Source organism: Epinephelus moara, chromosome 22 (assembly GCF_006386435.1).
Source record: "Epinephelus moara isolate mb chromosome 22, YSFRI_EMoa_1.0, whole genome shotgun sequence".
NCBI lineage: Eukaryota > Metazoa > Chordata > Actinopteri > Perciformes > Serranidae > Epinephelus > Epinephelus moara.
In genome coordinates, this window is record NC_065527.1 from 29532576 (window position 1) to 29553696 (window position 21121).

At 40.2% G+C, this 21121-nt stretch overlaps 3 protein-coding genes across 5 annotated transcripts in view; 1 reads left to right on the forward strand and 2 right to left on the reverse strand.

Moving 5' to 3' along the window:
• The window catches only part of LOC126383959 (major histocompatibility complex class I-related gene protein-like), a 159969-nt gene extending 154818 nt beyond the window's left edge, over window positions 1-5151 (forward strand). Inside the window, exon 7 of one of the 2 annotated variants that reach the window (XM_050034748.1) lies at window positions 5056-5151. In XM_050034748.1, the coding sequence (XP_049890705.1) occupies window positions 5056-5105 (50 nt within the window). In that variant the 3' untranslated portion in view covers window positions 5106-5151. The remainder of the gene's footprint in view (window positions 1-5055) is intronic. The other variant, XM_050034746.1, reaches the window with a different exon arrangement.
• The window catches only part of LOC126383956 (major histocompatibility complex class I-related gene protein-like), a 137848-nt gene that overhangs the window by 103804 nt on the left and 12923 nt on the right, over window positions 1-21121 (reverse strand). The window lies entirely within an intron of this gene.
• The window catches only part of LOC126383955 (major histocompatibility complex class I-related gene protein-like), a 47258-nt gene continuing 44331 nt past the window's right edge, over window positions 18195-21121 (reverse strand). Inside the window, exons 5-8 of the mRNA XM_050034732.1 lie at window positions 20947-21056; window positions 19105-19206; window positions 18841-18858; window positions 18195-18692 (exon numbers count right to left, since the gene is read on the reverse strand). Of these exons, the coding sequence (XP_049890689.1) occupies window positions 18643-18692; window positions 18841-18858; window positions 19105-19206; window positions 20947-21056 (280 nt within the window). The 3' untranslated portion in view covers window positions 18195-18642. The remainder of the gene's footprint in view (window positions 18693-18840; window positions 18859-19104; window positions 19207-20946; window positions 21057-21121) is intronic.

The window sequence follows — 21121 nt, forward strand, 5'->3', positions numbered from 1 at the left end:
AAGACAAGTGACAACGTATAGTAGACAGAATCATAAACAAGCAAATGACAATAAAACGAAACAAAGCAGAAACAAGAAACAAGAAACGAAACAAACAACAACAAAAAAAGAAAGAAAGAGAAAGAAAAAAAAAGAAAAAAGAAAAAAGGAAACAACAGCAACACAAGTGTTTGAGTGTGTGTTTTGTGTTGTGTTGAGGAGTCATGAGCAGTAGTGGTAATAGTAATCATATTCATACAAAATTAATAATAGGCCTATAATAATAGTACTAGCAACAACAATAACAATGATGAAATAATAATAATAATAGTAAAAATAGTTACGAAAGTGATACCTATAGTAATAGCTATACTGATAGAATTGATAAAAATAATTCCACATTTATATAAGCCATCACAAAGCCGATAACAATAATAATAAAAATATGGGGTAGAAGGAGGGAGGAAGAGGGAAAAGGGCTATAGGCTATAGGAAGTTGAATGTATTAAATTAAGTTAGATAGGTTTTATAAATTTAAGTTTGCGGGGTGTCGCAGGACCCAGCAACCGCGCGGGCGAGGGGGCGCCAATCCGGCCGAGAGCTGAGGCGAAGGGAGAGCCCTGGGGTTAAAGAGACCCCGGGCCGCCACCAAACCCACAGAGCACAGCTGGGACCCGGGACACAGTCTGTGTATGGTATTACTATTAGTAATAAAGTCGATAATATTGAAAATAATAGGCAAATTATAATCATTAATAGGCTACTCGCCCTCACCCTCCCTTCTTCTTAGTAGTTAGCTACAGGAATAATAATAACAATGGTAATAGAAACAGAAAAGGATGGAGAGCAGTGGAAACATAATGTAATATAGTAGGCTATAACAGTATATATGCTATGTGACTAAGGTTAAAAAAAAAAAAAGGGGGAATAAAATAATAATAATAATAAATAATAGTAATATAACTAATAATAATAATAATATTAACAAAATAAATAAATAAAAATGATAATAATAGATTATTAGAAGAAAAGGAAAGAAACAGGAAGAGAGAAATATATATATATATATATATACATACAGTATATGTAAAAAAATTGCCATAATGATAATCATATTACCACAATAATAACAAAAAAGAAAAGTTGTGAATGGTATGCATGTGTTTATGCGTGAGTGTGTGTGCGTATGTGCAAGCATGCATTTGTAAATATCACTGCACGCAATTGGATAACACTACGACCAATCAGAACAATACACAGGGTGACGTATACGCTTAGCTACCAGCGGATCTAATTGGTAGATTAGACTCGTATCCAGTCGGCGAAACAGCAAAAACGTCCTTCTTGCAAAGGAAAGACTCGAGCACCATCTTCTGTTCCTCTTTTAGAGAAAAAGCCAAGTCTAACTCGTTCATTGTAGCGGCCAAAGCCGTTTCAAACAACTGGTGTTCATCCGTAGCCATCTTGCAATGTTTACTGACTGATTCCGGACTTCGTCGACGCAGCGCTGTCGTCATCTGTTTAGCTCGCCTCTGGCCCGCCTATATCAGATACACCGATGTGATTGATGCAGCTCGGTTTCATGGGCATAGGTAATGAGCATCATTACTGATTGCCAGAGTGACTCGCTGAGCAAATTCAAATTGTGCTCTCGCGAGAACTCTGGATTTCCAGGGTAGGTAATGACAGTATCGAAGCAGCATCTGTGTAAAAGGGACAGCCAGCATGACAGGAACATTAATGGGACAGGTGTGACGTGTTATGTGTGAGACCCACCGCTGGAATATTTCAAAAGTAGCTGATATCAGTTAGCAGCTAACTCAAAGACGAAGAACAGCAGCTGAAAATGTCCACAAATTGGGAACACAATAAGGTCTGGGAGCTCCTTACCCTCCAAGCAGAGGGTGAGATCAGCCGCCATGTGACAGGGACTTTTTAATGATTGTTACTGCTATGTTATGCTTTTTTTTTATCTTTTATAAAGCGCTACCTGACGCATATGTTATGTTTCACACTACAGGCTGATACTGTTGTGTTACATGTCACGCCAGTCATGCCTCTTTTGAGGCACGATGCCAGAATGCTGTCTAAAATCACACACTGGATGGCACTGATGTTTGAACAAAGAAAGGACTTAGTCGTGGCACTATAGCGTGATCTCTATTTAAAAAGGGCTTACAGTTTGTTTAGTATTTTGCTTTCATCCCCCTGTGACTGGGAAGTTGCTTGCCCCAGGACCAGTGGTCAGATCATCTGAGCCTAACACGATTATTTGATTTTCTTAAGGTCATAGAAAGTTTTCAAGCATTTTACAGGCCACATTGACTACATGTTTACATGCCGAAATTATTCTGGTTTTTACCCTCATTCTGAAAAAGATTATATTTCTCCTAAGCTGTTGACATAAATGTATTTACATGTGTATGTATTTATTAATTTTTCATGCCTCCACAGCGGCAATAGCCGTGGCCGAAAGGTATTATGTTTTCCAGGTTGTCCATCTGTCCCATTCTCGTGAACACAATAGCTCATGAACAGAAAATTCTTTAAATTTGGCACAAACATCTTCTTTGACTCAACAATGACCTGGCTATTTTGGTGGTCAAAGGTCAAGGTCACTTTGACTTTGTGTCTGTCCCATTCCCAAGAAGACCTTGAGGTAATTTTCTCAAATTTCGCACAGACATCCACTTGGGCTCAAAGATGAACTGATTAGCATTTGATGGTCATAGGTCAAAGGTCACTGTGACCTCAAAAAACAGTTTTTGGCCATAAGTCAATAATTCATACGCTAATTTTCACCAAATTTCACACAAATGTCTAATAGGATAAAATAATGTCATCATAACATAACATCTGAAAGAGTCAAAGATCAGCTTATGTTTTATAATTTGAAGCTTCTTTGCAGCAACATCCATATTTGAAGCATCGTCTACTGTCATGACTACAAATGAGTCTGGACAGACATGGCTGTAAACTTTAACTGCAACTTGACAGATTCCCTTAGGTTTACCACCACAAGGTGCTAATTCAAGTTTTTACATAATTTTCCACAGTGTTGGCTTTTAAGTCCAACACATGAGGGTTTCCATATATTTTTACAGACACAAACTTTTAAGATAACAGCCAATTATCCTGTGCCTCTTTTCTGACCTGCTTTATCTGTACTGATCGTAATTTTTGTTGTTGTTGTTCAACAGAGAAGCCCAGTGACATGACCGTCCCCATCACTGCTGCAGTGATTGTTCTTGCTTTCATCCTCATCGCTGCCACTGGATTCATCATTTACAAAAAGAAGAAAGGTGAGAGAGAAAAATGGAAAGATCATCTACTTACTTGGCTTTTCCAGTACTTTGATTTTAGCTGATGCTTTTATCCAGGTTGCAAATTGAAACACACATCAATTCACTGCATCCCATAATTTGAAGCAACCAACAGTAAGTGTTGATGGGCTTAAAGCCTGAGTCATAATAATAACAGCTGTTAACAGCTTGTGTACTAGTCTACAAAAGGAAAGCACTGGTTTTGTTTGTGTGTGTGTGTGTGTGTGTGTGTGTGTGTGTGTGTGTGTGTGTGTGTGTGTGTGTGTGCACTCAAGTGTCTTTTTGTGGCAGTCAAGATGCTACAGTGATGATAATCAACAGGAATTCTACAGATCTTTTAAGCCAACATTAACACACTTAGTTAAGTCAAATACTCAGCTGCTGAAATGGTTAGACTGGCTTTATATAGTCTCCATCCACCACTTCCACTATTTGATCATTTAAGTGAAACTCCCACACTGCCACACAACCATGTGGCTAATCACCACAACAACTGATTTGGTCTGAATGTAATCTTGGAACCGATCAGTATCAGTCTGACAGACAATGGCCAATATTTCGAGAGTTCAGATGTAGCAAGTAGGTATCAGGGCCATGACTTCCTCTTCTGTGTGGATCATTGCAACCAGTCTCTCTAAACAGATATCAGAATATGAGTGCAGAAACATTTTCAATAAAGCTTACATAAAGCTAAGTTGTTGGACGATAGCTGATGGGCTCCTAAGTTGCATTTCAGCTAATGCGTTCCACCTCTCCACATGGACTGTTTACCTGCCACTCAAACATCAATCAATCAATCAATCAATTTTATTTATAAAGCCNTGTTGAAAGTATGTATTAATATCTGGCAGTATACATGTGTGACAATAGTCATATGTGTATAATAACAGTAGAAGTATGACTAATGACTAATGACGGCAGCAGCAGCAGGAGGCATCTGGCAGGACCACGGCAGCAGCACAACCACACACGTCACGCTGTCCAGGCACCGCTGCGATATGAGTTAATCATATGAGTTAAACATGATCGGTCAATACCACCCGAACTACTAACAGACTACAGATTCTGCATACATATGCAGATACCCGTTTTTAGTGTGAGTGCTGCCTTAGCTGAGCTGATTTCTGGAAAACTTGTGACCAATAACCAGCTGGTTAAGAGGAGTGAGGAGTCAGCTGTCAGTGATGGTATGAAACAGTCAATAATACAAGTTTTCCAACAACTGTGAACCACTACGTCCTTCAGTATACAGTCAGAAATGTGCACACAAAATATTAGGCTGATGGGTCCAGTAGTTTGTGAGTTTGGCTGTGGACAGACAGATAGACACACCCACACACGACCAAATGCATGATCCCCTCCAGGTTTATGCCTGGCAGAGATAGCACAGTAAGGACTGAACAGAAGAGTGGGATTAATTTATTTTTCAGTTGCAGTGAGCAGGGGAGGGGATCATACTCATTGGGGATAAGGTGACAAAAAATATTCTGGCATTTCCAACTGCAACTGAAATGATTTGTCTTTTGTTTTGATTTTAGCCCAATGTCCCCCATCTCGTAAGTAAAACTTAATTTTATTTTTTTTCTACTGATCTGATTCACACTTAATGCTGCAGATTAAAACAGGTTTCACATTTATTGTGCAGATTTACTTTTTCAAGAATGTTTCCTGTAATTACTGTTTATAAAAGTCCAGAGCAGGATGAGGGGACATCACACAGTTTCACACTAACAGTTTGTTTCTGACCTCACAGCTCCTGACAGCAGCTCTGAGCTCTCTGAGAAACTCAATCCAGAAACCTGACTGACAAAAAGAGTAAACACTATGATATGTGTCACTTTATAACTTTACAGAATTTTACAAGACTGAAAGATGGCTTCCTGTCTGTTTTACAAATGTCTGTTTTTTTCAGGAACCTTTTTTTCTCATTTATTTTACTTTGATGTAACAAAGTGTTTCCTGTGTCTATGCATGCTAAATGAATGTTTTTGATTATTTTGGAATATTTAGGTGGGGCTAAGAGAATTGTGTCACTTGTCAGAGGGCTCAGCAGATTTATAACACCACAGCTAACCCAGGACCTATTGATAGGTCAGACATCATTTAACATGATTACTGGGCCTCTATATGAATCCACACAACCTTTGGCACATTTTCCTGTGTACTGATAACCATAAATTGAATGTGAAAATCAAATGTATTGCTCTTTATTTTGGTGCTGATGTTTTGCTTTTCAATAAAGTCCACAATTTTCAAAAGTTTGTCTGGAGTCCACATACTCATCTGTGACTATAGCTGCAGTAATATGAATATTATGTGAGCATTAAGTGTTCTTACAAGAGTTGGATGAGAAGATTGATATCAGTGTCAACTCTGAGCAGAGGAAGCTCCCAGACAAGCTTAGCTTAGCATGACCACTAGAAGTCTAACAGCTTGCCAGTAGCTCTGTCAAAGATGCTTCTGACAACTTCAAACATGGCTGAGGTGTGAAAAGAAATAATGAAATGTGACTCACAGTTAAGGGTGTTTATTTATATATTTATTTTATTTACATAATCACATAGCTATATTATTGTCTATAATGAAAATATAAGTTATTTTACTGTGAGCAAAAACGGCTTCTCGTGCTCAAAACTGGTTTATAGGTAAAGTTAATAGATGAGTTAAGTCGGTTGGCCTCTCTTCACCTGTGACAAAGTAACCTGTGTTTTTCTGACATTTCAAAGAGGTGAAGATGTTTTCTTGTTGTGTTGCTAAGCTGTAGTGTGTTTGGCTCTCTCCGGTTCCATAAATGGATCCAAGTGAACTATGATCTGATGTGATAATATTAATAACTTATGATGGATATATGTAGCGCCTTTCAGGGTACCCAAGGCTGCTTTACAGGGTAAGAAAACATAAAATCAATAAATAAATAAAAAAACAAGAACGGAAATAATAATAATTTTTTTTTTGGTGAGCAGTGAGCTAGAGGCCAAAAGCCTCTTCAGCAGTTTTTTGTAAATGTCGAGAGATGGAGCTTTGTGGATCTTTGCTGGGAGAGAGCTCCAGATCGTGGGGCCTGCCGCACTGAATGCTCTGTCACCAAAAATTTGCAGGCTGGGTTAGGAGGTGGAGAGCAGACCTAGATTCAAAGACCGCAACGTCTTGGACAGGATTTAGGGTGGAGGAGGTCAAACAGATACTCGGGGTAAGACTGTTCAGGGATATGTAGGTAAGGAGGAGGAATTTGTTGTGGATGCAGGATTTGACCTGAAGCTGCAGTAAAGTTGGATGAGGGTGAAGGTGATGTGATGCTCAGGCTTGGTATGGGTGAGAACCCTGGCAGCTGAGTTCTGCACATACTGGAGCCTGTTCAGTGCCGTGTTGGGAACCCTGGACAAGACTCCATTGCAATAGTCCAGTCCAATATCCAATGAAAACCACCAGATGTCACTGTCTACCTCTTTGGTGAATTTGCCCCACAGTACAGTACACAGAAAAATTCTCCCATGTGCTAATTGTCTGCACATGGCTCTGCCTCATATCCCACCCTCTACATGGCAACATCCAACCATAAATGGTCAGTGCAAGGCACCTCGTGGGAGTTGATGAAATGAGAAATGAGCCTGCTGATCAACGTGAGGGTGAATCATGATAACAACCACGTGTCACTGCAGTGTTTATATATTTACAGCATTTAGACCGATTGCTTCACATTGTGCCAAAATGATCATGACTATCAGTGAATGCCAGATGCTGGGATATTATCTGAGGATGAAAGTTTGATAGGTGAACACAAGTTTTATATTTATTTATTTATCTAAGTTTGTTGTTGCAAGCTTGGCTTACATCATGATTAGGGCTCAAAATAATTATATGGAGTTTAAAATTGTGCAAGAGCTTCTGCTGGCTTTTTTTCCCCAGACTTTACTAATTTGCACAATTTGCACAATATATGCAGGTGCTGAAGATGTACGTAAGGTGACTAGAGAAGGAAAAGTGTGTCTCAGCCACCAATGTCTCCAGTGCACTCTGTGTGGGTCGACAGTCATGTTGACTCCTCCCACAGTCCAAAGACAGGCAGGTTAGGATACTTGGTGACTCTAAATTGCCTGTAGGTGTGAATGTGAGTGTGAATTGTTTTCTGTCATTATGTGTTAGCCCTATGATAGTCTGGCGACCTGTCCAGGGTGTACCCCCAACAGGATAAGCAGTTACGGACAATGAATGAATGAATGAATGAATGAATATTTGGGATCAATAGGACCTGATAAGTATAAAAACCTAAACATTGTTAACAATAATTAAGTCCCAATGCCCTCAAATGAAACAATAATAAAGTCTCAATGTCCTCAAACAAGAGGACAATAAAGTCACAGTGTCCTAGAGGACAATAAATTCTCATTGTCCACAAATGAGAGGACAATAAAGTCCCAATGCCCTCAAATGGGACAATAATAAAGTACCAATGTCCCCCAACGAGACAACATTAATTAACTCAACTCTGATAAAACAGAACTCCTCCTGGTCGGTACCAAATCCACTTTATCCAAAACTGACAGTTTCTCCCTCACTATTGACAGTTCCACAGTGTCCCCCTCCCCTCANCTGCAGATGTAGGTGTAACCTCCACGCGTCTCAGTGTGTGTTACGTGACGCAACACTGCAGTGTGACTGCGACCACAACACGAGTGGACAGGATTGTGAGCGCTGCCGTCAGGGCTTCAGGTCACGCACCTGGAGACCGGCGTCGTACCTGCCACTGCCCAAAGGCACCGCCAACACCTGTACGTACCTGAACACACCACAGCCACTCAGACAACAGTGGGCAGAGCTTGAGAATCACTCAGTAACCTGTCATGTCTTTTTCAGGTGAAGCAACAGAAACATCAACCAGTGAGTATCACTGTTCACTTGTCATCTCATTTCATCTCACCTGTGTCTCCATAATGTGGTCAGTGTTGCATCATGGGATGTTTTACGATGTCACCTCAGATATTATTCTGTCAACATCCACCTGTTGTCTGCTGACGTGATGTTTATGACAGGAAATACAAAATAAATAAATACTTTTCAGAAAAGACAGAAACACTGAACTCAGCATGGTTTAAATGTTCAAAACACAACGTCAGGAGGAGCTCGTTATTTAGTTAGTTAGTTTGTTTCTTATTTATTTCATTAATTATTTAATTCATTAATTTTAATTCATTAGTCAGTCAGTCAGTTAGTTCATCAGGATTATTCTGATGAGGATCAGATTAGAGTTTTTGTTTTTGGCTCCGATCAGAGGGTTAAAAACCAAACAGGACAAAGTTTTAACACAGAACGTGATCATAAATCCATAAAGATAAGAACTCAGAACAACAAGAGAATAACTTTAATATGAATGTTTTGTATAAAATATAAATATTATTATATGGCTGTTTATGAGGTTTAAATCTGGGTCAGGTGTTAAAGTTAAAATAGAATATATATATATATATATATATATATAAGGAGGAGTCTCATGGCATCATTGTAGGCTACAGTGAGTCTCCGCAGGCTGCTGTTCTTATATTGCCACCACAGATGTGCTGTGTACATAGGAGTACAGTAGGATCTGAATAAAAAACATTTAACACTAGGTGAGCACATGCTAAACTTTCGCAGCAACATGTTGGCTTGAGCATATAATTTGCAGCACTGTCTGTACAGATCTCTGTCGTCACTCAAGTCATCAAGGCCCAGATATTTTATTTCTTTACAAGTCTTAAGAGGCGTGTCACTCAAGTGGAAATCAGGAAAAATTAGTCTCCTGTCCTCCTTGGTCCTAACAATCATGATGTTGCTCTTGCTGGAATTGTATCTGATGTCAAAATCGTTTCCATACTGTGAGCACACCTTTAACAGTTGCTGCAAACCAGCACTGTACGGGCTTAGCACTACCAGGTCATCAGCGTACATTAGGTGGTTGACGACAGAGTTTCCCACAAGACAGCCCGTCTTACAAACATTCAACAATTTAGACAAATCATCCATATAGACATTAAAGAGATAAGGAGACAGAATTCCGCCCTGTCGCACTCCATTTTGGACCTTGGACCTTTGGATTGATTGATTGATTGATTGATTTTATCTAAGTGTCATGCACCAAGTGGTGCCCAGCCCATATGGGCTTACAAGACACTAAACAGAACACCAGCCTGGATGGCCACATGACAGATCAATAACAAAAAGTCCACAAAACGAAAAACAAACATTTCAGAACAGCCAAATTATGTTGGGTACAATGTTCTCTGTCTTAAAGCTATAGTTGGTAATGTTGGAGAGCTAGCAAGATTTGAAAGTGGCACCTCCTCTAAGCTCCGCTCCCTGCTCCCCCTCCTGTCAGTGCTCCGTCCACAACCACGAGCCCAGACATGCCTGGACATGCATCCTGCACTGCAGTAGAAGTCAGCAGGGCAGAAGAGAGCCGAGTAAAATAGCAAATCCCCCCAAAGCAAAACAAATAATTACCTGTCCAACAGAAAGACAGCAACCTCTGCATCACTTTTCAGGCCCTTCAGCTCCCTCAGTTGTCTCCACCGTTCAAAAGCTGGACTGCTGTTGACTCTGGTTTGTCCTCTCGCTTTATCCAAAGCCTTTTTCGTTGCAGCCTTTTCTGCCTCTAACTTTCTTTTCTTAGCCTGTTTAGCAGGGTGAGCCGTTACAAGTAACACTGGAAGTGATACTTTTGGCTGCATTTTCTCTGCCATTGTTCAGCAAACTCCTGCTAACTCGGTATTTCTGCTGAGGAGTGTGCTGAATACACGTGACACGTGATGAGTGCGCGCAGGGAGGAGGGAGGGAAGGACGGAGGGGGGCTCAGGCAATACGAGACATGAAGGCATCTGATTGGTTCTTTCCATTCGCACCGAATGGCAGGGGTTGGTCAGAGTTTTTACAGGCCTGCAGCTGCCACAGAGGTCTGATTTTTTTCATTCTTTTTTCTGAGCACATTATGTATTGACTACTCTCAGGATGGAAGGGCCATTTAACCCAGTATAACAAGAAGTGTTTCTGAACAGGATTACCAACTATAGCTTTAAGTGCCAAGCATTTTCTATAAATCTTGCCAAGGCAAAGGTCTCCTCATCAAAAAGCCAACGCAACATCTCACCTTCGGACAACCAAAATAAATCAGGATTTTTCCACTGAATTTTTTCAAACAGGTGGTTTCTTAAATCACAGTATAAAGGGCAATGAAACAGAAAATGATATTCATCTTCAACAACATCAAGATCACAAAGAACATGTACACATTGCTCCTCCGGGATACCTTTATATCTGCCCACTTCAGTAGCCAGAGGAAGGGTACCAGTTCTTAACTAGGCACAAAGAGACCTCTGTCCCCTCTTCAAATTAAAAGTTACATAATGTTCTGTATGGAACCCCACTTTGATTTGAACATAGTTCCATAGTTCATTGTGAATCTTAACTAGTTTTTCTTTCACTATGTTTATATTACACTGCAAATTGTATAGATATATTATTTAAATCAGAAAACAAAAATAATACAGAAACCTCTTTTGCCCAAGGATGATAATGAGCTCTATCCCAGGTAAAAATCTTTTTGGTCAGCCCATCCTCTGGCAATGAACGAGGCGGTTCCACAACTGAGCTATTTCACATCTCTGTTTCACAAGACACGACACCCATCCCATGTCCCCTTCAATAGCCCCTTTAGCAGTATATCTGTGAACCCCGAGAAAGCACCTCATGGCTCGAGACTGAATAGCATAACTGTCAGGGCTATCTTTAAACCCCCACATGCCAGCTGCATTAAATAAAATTGGGCCAACAATTGAGTCATAAAGTTTTGAAAATGTCAAAAAACCAAGGTCGGGGCACAATTTCATTTTACACATTACAGACCCTAAAGCTCTCCCTGCTGACTCTACCAATGATTTTCTTCCATTGGAGAAGGTCATATTTTCATTAAAAACAAGATCAAGATATTTATATGAAGGAACATACTTTAAGGGCTTTAATCCAAACTGAAATATGTGTCGCTCACAAGATCTTCTAAAATGTATAATCTGAGTTTTATCACTGTTGATGGCAAGTTGCCATTTACCACACCATAAACTCATAATATTCAGCATTTTTTGTAAATTAATCTAATTTTCAGCAACTAAAACAATATCATCAGCATATAACAAAATACTTAAATTCAAATCATCATTTGGTATGCCCAAATTGGCCTACTTGATTTCTAGAGCTAAATCTAGAATAAACTTTATTTATTTAGCACTTTTCTCAACAATGTTACAAAGTAGAGAAAAAGAAAGAGATAAAACCAAATAAGGTAGTTAAAAAAACAACAGACATGGCAAGTGACTAAAAGAGTGATACACAAGAAGCAAAAAACAGTTAAAATGAATAAATATAAACAAAACATATTAAAACAGTATAAAATAAAAGCAGTCAAACATTCCCAAAAGCTTTTACAAAGAGAAAGGTGTTAAGACGAGAATTAAAAGAGGCAAGGGACTTAGTGTTCCTTAGTTCAACAGGCAGAGCATTCCAGAGTGTGGAGGCTCTAACAGCAAAAGCAAGATCTCCCTTTGTCACAAACTGCGACCTGAGAATAACCAGCAGGGCTCCATCCCCGGATCTCAGTGGTCGAGAGGGCACATGCTGTGTCAATAAGTCTGTAATATTTTTTGGCACTGGACCATTTAAGGCCTTAAAAATGAGTAATAAAATTTTTAAATCAATTCGAGAACTAACAGGGGTGATGTGCTCATGCCTCTTTGTCCCAGTAAGTCACGAATAAATAAAAGCATGAACAACTTTTTTTAGGTCTGTGAGTGATAAAAATTACCTAATTTTCGCAATCATCTTGAGCTGAAAGAGACTGAACAACACTTTTGGCTTTATTATCAAAACAGAGTTTGGCATCAAAAATCACACCTAGATTCCTAGCAGCATGCTTAATATTCTTTGACAGCTCTACCAGATTAGCACCAGCGGAAATTTGGGGGACCAAAACTATATATATATATATATATATATATATATATATTTAAGCAATAGGCCTATCACACGAGAGGGAGTGATGTTGTACTGTATATCGTCACGGCTGTGATTCGTCATTTAAGTATGTTATGTAGCTCCGCGAAAAAAAACCCAGTTGCCCCAGTCTGTTGCCAGGCAACACAGCACACACACCAGGAACTCACAAGCTACTTTGTATTTACATTGATCTGCAACTGTGTAACTTCGTCCAGTTTGGCTGATGAAACGTTGGCAAACCTGGATGTTGGCACGGCCGGATTCAGCTTCCACTCTCCCTCATCCTCATCAGTACCTCATCAGAGGATCATTGATAATTCAGTATATAGTGTATAGCTATAGTGTCAGTTTGCGTCAATGTAGTGAGTGTGACAGTTGGTTAATTAACGGTTGTATTTATATTTATAACACCTGTGAGCGGAGTGATTTTACTGTTACATGTCCCAGTGATGTTATACTCTATATCAGCATTCATGGAATGTCTCTTGTCCAATCAAATTACTCGGTCGGAAGAAAAACTGTTGTATAAATTAGGGCATTAACAGAAAAGCCGATTTGTCGACGTGTCAACATCAGTGGCACAAGTCGACACCCCCAGGAGGCGTCGACAAGTCGTGTGTTTTTTCCCTCTCTCTCTCTCTCTCTGTGTGCTTGTGTACGGAATGCAATCGCTGCCTCTGATTGGCTTACACTGATACTTAAGTGGAGCAGACTCCGCGAGGAATGTCCGCAGTCATTCGGGCTTTCATAGTTGAGCGCACTTCCGCGTTGTAGTTTCCTGTTAAAATGTCCGTGAAAAATCCCTGCGATGTGAAAAATACATGCCGAGCAGTCACTGGTGCGCGGTCGTAAAATCTGAGCTTTGCGCGCACAGGGCTTGCGGACGTCCGCTTTGAGTCCGCGCGGACCTCTGCAGAGTCCGTTCCGCATACGTTGCGCCCGAGTATGTTCGGGCCTTGACAGACACACATCACATGTGTGGAGATACTTCACTTTCCTCCGCCGTGTCAATGTGATGACGTCATCAAATGACTTGTCGACTCGACTTCGACTTTATTGACAGATAAGTCCACCTGAAAAAAATCAAAGTCGTTAATGCCCTAGTATAAATATATATATACTGTCTTTAACAAAATAAACTTATGGCGTAGGTAAAACACCTCGTTTTTACGTTTATTATAACAAAAGCACGTGGTTAGGTTTAAGCAACAAAAACTGATGGTGAGATTTAAAAAAAAAAACAACAACATCATGGTTTGGTAACATTTACACATAAAGTGAACAGCGGGCTCCCAGGTGAACATCCAGGGTTTACTGGACCCATCCACCTCCCCTCCCGCCATTCCTATGACACCACTGACACCACCCGGCGGTATATCATAGCATTGCGAAAAGTGACTTTTTGTGTCGTCTGATGCCACAAAGCATGTGGTATTTGATGAGTTTGAAATGAGAACTGGCTGGGAATCCAAATTGGTGCAGGGAAATATGTGTCAGCTCCTTTATGCATTTTAGCTCTGCCCACTTCATTACTTATAGTGACAAGATGAGTAAGGAGATGAGGCCTCGTCCACACATACTGTACATGGGTATTTTTGAAAACTGGAATTTTCCTTCTAAGTTTGCAAAAGAAAAAAAAAGAAATTTTCCAAATGTCCAGTGCTGTCCTGACCCAAAGCAAGAGGTCGCAGTGTAACTATAACCTTAAAGCCATATTGGCCAGTCACGCAAAGAGGACATTGGTGCCATCAGTGTGTAATGGCCCCTGACGGCTTCAGGGAGCAACAAGACTCACCGACTTTCACCTGGGAGGCCAGTGTTCTCTTCTCACATGAATGTAAAACCAAACCCTGTTATTTTTTTTGTGTGCATTTGTTACCTAAACCTAACTAGTGCATTTGTTGTTGAAGAAAACAAAACATCAATTCTCAGTGTTGTACCAATGTAGTACATTTATTTTGAAAGAGAGTGCATACAAACTATACTTTTCCAGTGAAAACGTTAGTGTATTTTGAAAAGACACAATGCATGTAACAGGCAGAAGTTGACATGGCGTCCCAGAACGTCAACAACAGATGCACCCAGGCTATAATGTAAGTCATATGTAGCCGTGGAAAGTCCACGACCAAGCAACGATATGTGATGAGGTTGGAGCGGGAATGTCTTTTGCAAACGTGTAAAAAGTCCGGTTAGCAAGGTTAGAGCAACAGCTATTTTGTGATGCCTCACAAAAGAGATGTACACCAGTGGTTTAGTGGCGGTTTAAGTGGTGGGTGTATTACTTGGTAGATGTGTAGGTTAACAAGGAGGAAGTGGGTATACTCTCCTGTATATTCCAATGTTTCTTTGGCTGATAAATGGGTATACTGTAAACAGCCAGAAAAACAGATGGTTATACCCCGTTGACCTGCGTATGCCCTCCACAACATCACTGGTGAACACTGATGTCACAAGCCAAAAACTCTGTTTTCCCTGTTTCTACATGTCAACACTGGAAACAGAACCTCTGAAACTCTTCACCCTGGACAGAGTTTAACAAAAATCTGTTTTCAGTGACCTCAAACCCAGTTTGGATGTGGACAAAAGGCCAAAGCACATAAAAACGCCTCTTTTGAAAATGACCCCAGTATATGTGGACTTTACCCAAGTTTTTATTGCAGCAGATAACTGAAAAAATCGTTCACTTTGTGACACAAGCATAGAATTTGGTACAAATACTCAACTCAAAGTACACGTCAAATAAAATTTCTCCAAACATGTTTCTTGTTATTTTAGGTAGTTATTATCACGCNCAATACTTTTTTAAACATTGTTTGAAGCTAAATGTGGCAAAATGTTGATGTTATTTTCAGCGTGAGACACTTTACAAACGGCACCCCATATGTATTCACACTTTAACAGTCTGACTTCTCCTCTGACGTTCTGAAAGCTTCATTCATAAATACACATTACACATTTTGATACAAAATATTTTTTTTTTTAAAAAGGTGTGCAATAAGAATGAAGTGCTTCTTACAAAAGAAAACACATTTTGATGCCACAATAACTTCACTGGAGTCATATTAGTTTGATTTTAAGTTCTGGTTTAAGTCCAGTCTTTGTTGGTTCCTTGGTTTTCTTATGTGATCAGTTTTGTGTTTTCCTGCTCAACCCTTGAAATAAAAGTGTTTCATTTAAGTTCCTGTTGCCTGCAGTCTCCTGCGCTGGGGTCCACCTGCTCCACACAATGACACTTTTACTTAAGAAAAGGATCTAAATATTTCTTCCACTGTTGATTCCTAGTCTAACAGGCATCAAATGTGCGTATAGCCACATTTCCACCAGACACTTTCTGTTCCCATAAGAACTTGTACAACAGGTAGCCTACATAAACGTTAGCTCTTTTTAGTGTTTCCACCACAGACACTACTCCTTGGGCTCATTTCTGCTCAATATTAGAAACATATACAGACACGGATGGAGCCTTCTGTCTGTACCCTGCCTTCATTTTGTCTGTGTTTGTACATGTTTTGTTAAAGCTTACAGGTACCGATGAAAGAGCAGTACCACTAGAGATTTTGGGGGCAGTGTCATGTGCAATACGACTGTAGAAAGCAACAAAGATGTTTAAAAAAAATGGAACAAACCAGTAACATAGTGAAAAGAATTCTTTGTTAACATGTCACAATGTATTTAATGGCCCTTACAGACCACCGTTATCTACAACGCAGCCTCCATTAACATGACTTAAAACAAATGATCTACTAATAATGACCTCTACATGCAGCAGTGCATACTCCTATTAACATGCCCTAATATGTTGTTAATCACGTCAAATATGGAAAAGGGAAACAGCTGTCACTTGTGCCATTTTCCTTCTTGGCATCAGTATAAGATTCTTTCAGAGTTTTCCACAGGTGGTGGGCTTGTTGGGCCGTGCGAACACAGCCTCCCTCTTTCACTCCTTCAAACACCTTCTTGAAAAGATCGATGTTGCAATATTTGTGCATATCTAAAAACCTGTTAATATCCAAGTCTTTCATGATGTGTAAAGGTAGGTGTGTTTCTCCTTCCAACCAGAAATGTAGGGGGGCATCGGTGGCTTAGTGGTGGAGCGGGCGCCCCATGTACAGGGCTGTTGCCGCGGTGGCTCGGGCTCGGGTCCGGCCTGTGGCCCTTTGCTGCATGTCTCCCTCTCTCTCTCCCCCCTTCACGCTTCATTGTCCTGTCGATTAAAGGCAAAACATGCCCAAAAAACTATCTTTAAAAAAATAAACAAAGAAATGTAGGGGGGCATGCATCTGCAGCCTTCCAAACTGTTGTTGAGTTGGTTTGTGTAAAACGTATCCATGAAAACACAAAGAGCTGACTTCAAACTGCGGTTAAAACACCAATTGAGGGCACCTGCCCTTTTGATCTCTGACTAGATAAGTGCCCGTTTTATTTTTTGCATTTCTTTGTTTAGTTTTATATTGTAGTTTTTAAGTTTAGCCCATGGTATTGATTCCCAGTTAAAAGTGTGTTGCATTTGAGTTTTAATTCTGTGAGACTGCAGGAGCCCCTGTCCCTCCCTCTTTGACTTCCATTGTTGTCACAGTTGCCACAGACTGGGTGCCCTCTACCGGAGGCCTGGGAGTTTGAGGGCTCTGTACAGTATTTTAGCTGTTCCTGGGACTGCGCTCTTCTGGGCAGAGAACTCAGATGTTGTACCTTGAATCTGCTGGAGGTCACAGCCACCAGTGCTCTGATTACCACTGGCACCACTGTTGCCTTTACTCCCCACATCTTTTCTAGCTCCTCTTTCAGCCCTTGGTATTTTTTGAGCTTCTTGTGTTCCTTCTTCCTGATGTTGCTGGCGCTCAGGATTGCTTTATCTGTCACCACTGCCTTCTTCTGTTGTTTGTCCATCAACACAATGCCACTTTGGTTAGCCATCACCAGTTTGTCAGTCTGGATCTGGAAGTCCCACAGGATCTAAGTCAAGCTAAGTCATTCTCACCCACCTTAGAAGGTGTCTTCCATTGTGACCTTGGGACTTCCAGCCCATACTCAGTGCAGATGTTCCTGTACACTAAGTGCCTGTTCCTGTGCTGCTATGATTAGTCCTTCTGTGCTGTCTTTCAGTCCAGCCTTTTCCAGTCACTGGGAGGATTTCTTGATGTCGGCCACTTTTTCAATCTGTCAGTGGTACATGCAGCACAGGGGCTTGTCCTTCCACGATGATTCTTCAGTGCCTTGCTCAGGGGAACCTTAGCCGTGCCCAGGAGGTGAACTGACATCTCTCCAGCTACCAGTCCACAGTCCATATTTGGTCTGGATGGGGACTTGAGCCTGCTGCCCTCCAGTTTCCAACCCAGGTCCCTATGGACTGAGCTACAGCTGCCCCACTTTAATGCAGCACTTCTGAAGAAAAGCATTTATGATAATAACATGCAGATATCTGAGACTTTTATTGCACATGTGGGACCAGAACCATTAAAATAAGACGGAGGTGTTTTGACTTCAGTCTTGAAGGAATGCTGTGAGTTTTGGAAGCCACCAGATGTCACTGTGCTGCTGCATTTAAGGCCCCAAAGCTTCATAAGGATTCATCCGCCCATCACAAGTTCTGACTCGACTAAATTAGGGACCGTACAAATTTATTAGGACAGGAAGGGGGGTAATTTCACTAACCTAAAATTCACATCTATGTCCATTTTGAAAAAAAAAATCATTCTGTGCAACCAAATTATTACTGTTTTCATTGCTGTTGATAATTTTAATCACACTGAGAAATTAAATCACTATTCCTGTTTTTTATAGGAATGGGAATCTGTTTTTCTGATTTACCCAACACACATACTGTACTCAAAAAACAAAAACAAAAAAAGAAGAAAAAAACATACAATCTGAATGCATCTTTGAAACACTTTATTTGCTTTAATCATATTTACCTGACATACAAGTTTCTGTCTTAACGTACCATTTGTCTTTTTGTCCACTGGATGATAATTTAAAAACAGCACAAGGCTAATTTCATCAGCCTAAATCTGTCTAACAGGGAGGTGGACCAGCTGTATGTGCCAGAGCAAATAAAAATAAATGAGCTCACAAATTCTTCTGGTTCCTATTAGAGTAAACATCACTTATTTTTATCTACAATTACCATTGCTGGTCTTTTTTTTTTTTTTTTTTTTTTTAAATGTAACGTAACAGAAGTTTTACATTAAATGGTAAAACAATTTTAGAAGCTTTTAGCTTCAGGCAGCGTGTTTAACTGGAGGTGTGGATACTTAATTTCACAGCATTGACTGCTCTGTAGTCCTACATGACGTCACTGTGTGCAGGATGGTGTGTTTGTCAATCATGTTTCTGGATTCAGTTTCTCAGAGAGCTCAGAGCTGTTGACAGGAGCTGTGAGGTCAGAAACACACTGTTAGTCCTTTATCCTGCACTGAACTACGTCAGCTCACACTGAAATACTATTGCAATTAAAAGCCTTTTTAATCTACAGAGTGTGAGTCAGATCAGAGACAATACAATAAAAATAAGTTCTACTTACGAGGTGCAGGGCGACTGGCTGAAATATGAGGAAAAGAGAAATTTCAGTTGTCACAGTTTAAAATGCCAAAACATTTTTATTCTCATGCCTTTCATATAAATCACTGAATAAAACCTGTTTCCTTGTCTTTTTAGATCTCTTTATATTTTGTGCATTAGATACTCTGTGGCTTACAGAGCTAAGGCTGATTGCTGCACTATTAAATGTTGCTTTAGTTTAGCAGTCTGAATATGAGCATCAGCTCAGCTGCTCTGAGTTTCTCACCTTTCTTCTTTTTGTAAACTGTAAATCCAACAGCAGCAATGAGGACGGCGGCAAAAACAACCACTGCAGCAGTGATCGGGACGGTCATGTTACTGGGCTCCTCTGCTCAGACCATATATAGAAAATAGAAATGAACAAAGAAAAAAGATCACAACATGTGCAGACGCATTTAAAACAGAAGTACATCCATCCATTTGTTCATCACACATACAGGTGGTGAATACAGTGTAATGACAATAGGCATCAGTGTGTGTGTGTGTGTGTGTCTGCAGAGATATACAGTACTTAAAGGGCACCACATATAAGTTAAGCTAAGTAGATACTGTACATGTTACTAACTTTGATGTTTTTAAAGAGTGGACAGGCAGCATTAAAGACACCTGTCATTATGTGGTGAGAAAAAACAACATTTAAAAACAAGCACCTCAAGCTGGACTCGAAGGTTACAATAATTTTGCTGAAGGCCTACAATACAACCTAAACAAGTGGAGTTTATTAAAAGAAGTAACACTAAGCAGTGATGGTCTAACTAAAGACACTGTTGAGATGCATTATGGGAAATGCAGGACCAAGTCTTTTGGGGGATTTTGAAGACAGGGGGGCCTATCTTACACCCGGTGACCCGATGCATAGTGGCACACATTGCAACGCAACTGTTAGCCAGCACCCACGTTGTGTAAGTAGCAAATGTACCTCCGCCCATCTGGATGCCAACAGGCATGCAGGTCTGAGGTGCGGTCAGGTGCATTGTTAGCGTATTTCTTATTTGTGGCATTAAGTGACAAAACCTGGTGTAAAGTAAGAATGACGCAGTATTTTCCTGCTACTTAAAGGCTGTATTATTCAGATATAAAGATGCACCTACATAGGCAGATTCACAACACATGTACACTCTGCTGGTGACACACACAGGGCAGGTGGGTGAAATAATACATCATGAATGAGGAAAATATTAATGATATTCTGTACAATGTGAACAGAACAACAGAGCTGCAGAGCTGCTGTCTGACTCCACATAAAATGAGACGATGTGTGCATTTACTCACGAGGAGCAGAGTAACTTGGCTGATGATTTTGAGCCAAAAGTTTAGCTCTTTTACCCTAATTAGGTTTTAGTTTTGCTGCTTAAATGTGCCACTATATTTGCTGCAGTGACATTACTGCTCTTACTTCATCACTCTCAGCAGAAAACAGCTTGCTTCCTCAGTTTAATGAATTTACCATGTAAATAGCACCAGCTGCAGGTACACCTGGCTTTAAAAGGGAATGGGGAGATTACATTTCAATTGGCTGAATTGATGTTGGGCCCAAAACACACCTACAGTTATTTAAGGGGCAAAACGTAATCCCTTTGCCCATCTTAGTTTGCAGTTAGATTATGCACTGGTTAACCAGCAAAGAGAAGTTGGACACACCCTTGATGCACTTGTGCCATGCACCTTAGATGATGTGCTGTAGATTGTTTAGCTAGGGCCCTAAAGGTCAGGATATACTGGCATTTACTGCTATGCCTTTCATAAGTTAGACTGCATGATGAAAATGCGTCATAAGTCACTGAAATGTCCCTTTAAGGTAGCATTTCTGTGACTTTACTATATATTAAGAATTGGTAATTAGGAAGTGTACTGTATTTGTAAATTACGAATAAAGTCTTTTCATGTCACTGTGAAGGTCACATGGTCTGACCCGTGATCCTGGAAAAGGAAGATAAATTAATATAATACTGATCTTAAAATTATTAACAAATCTCGAGCAGATGATAAAAGCAAAAGTGACAAGAAAGTCAAACAATGAAATCATTCAGCATACAAAAACAGCAAGAAATTTAAAAAAAACCCTCACCTTGGTCATTTGTGAATCCAGTTTTGCCCCAGTTGGTCCTGATCACTGCTTTGTCCAGTTTGGTGACGATGTCGTCCTTCACACCAGAGAGATGAAACACACAGTCGTACCTCCTCCAGTCTTCAGGTGGGACTGATGAAAGGTTCAGGACAACACTCATCTGGAAGGATCCATC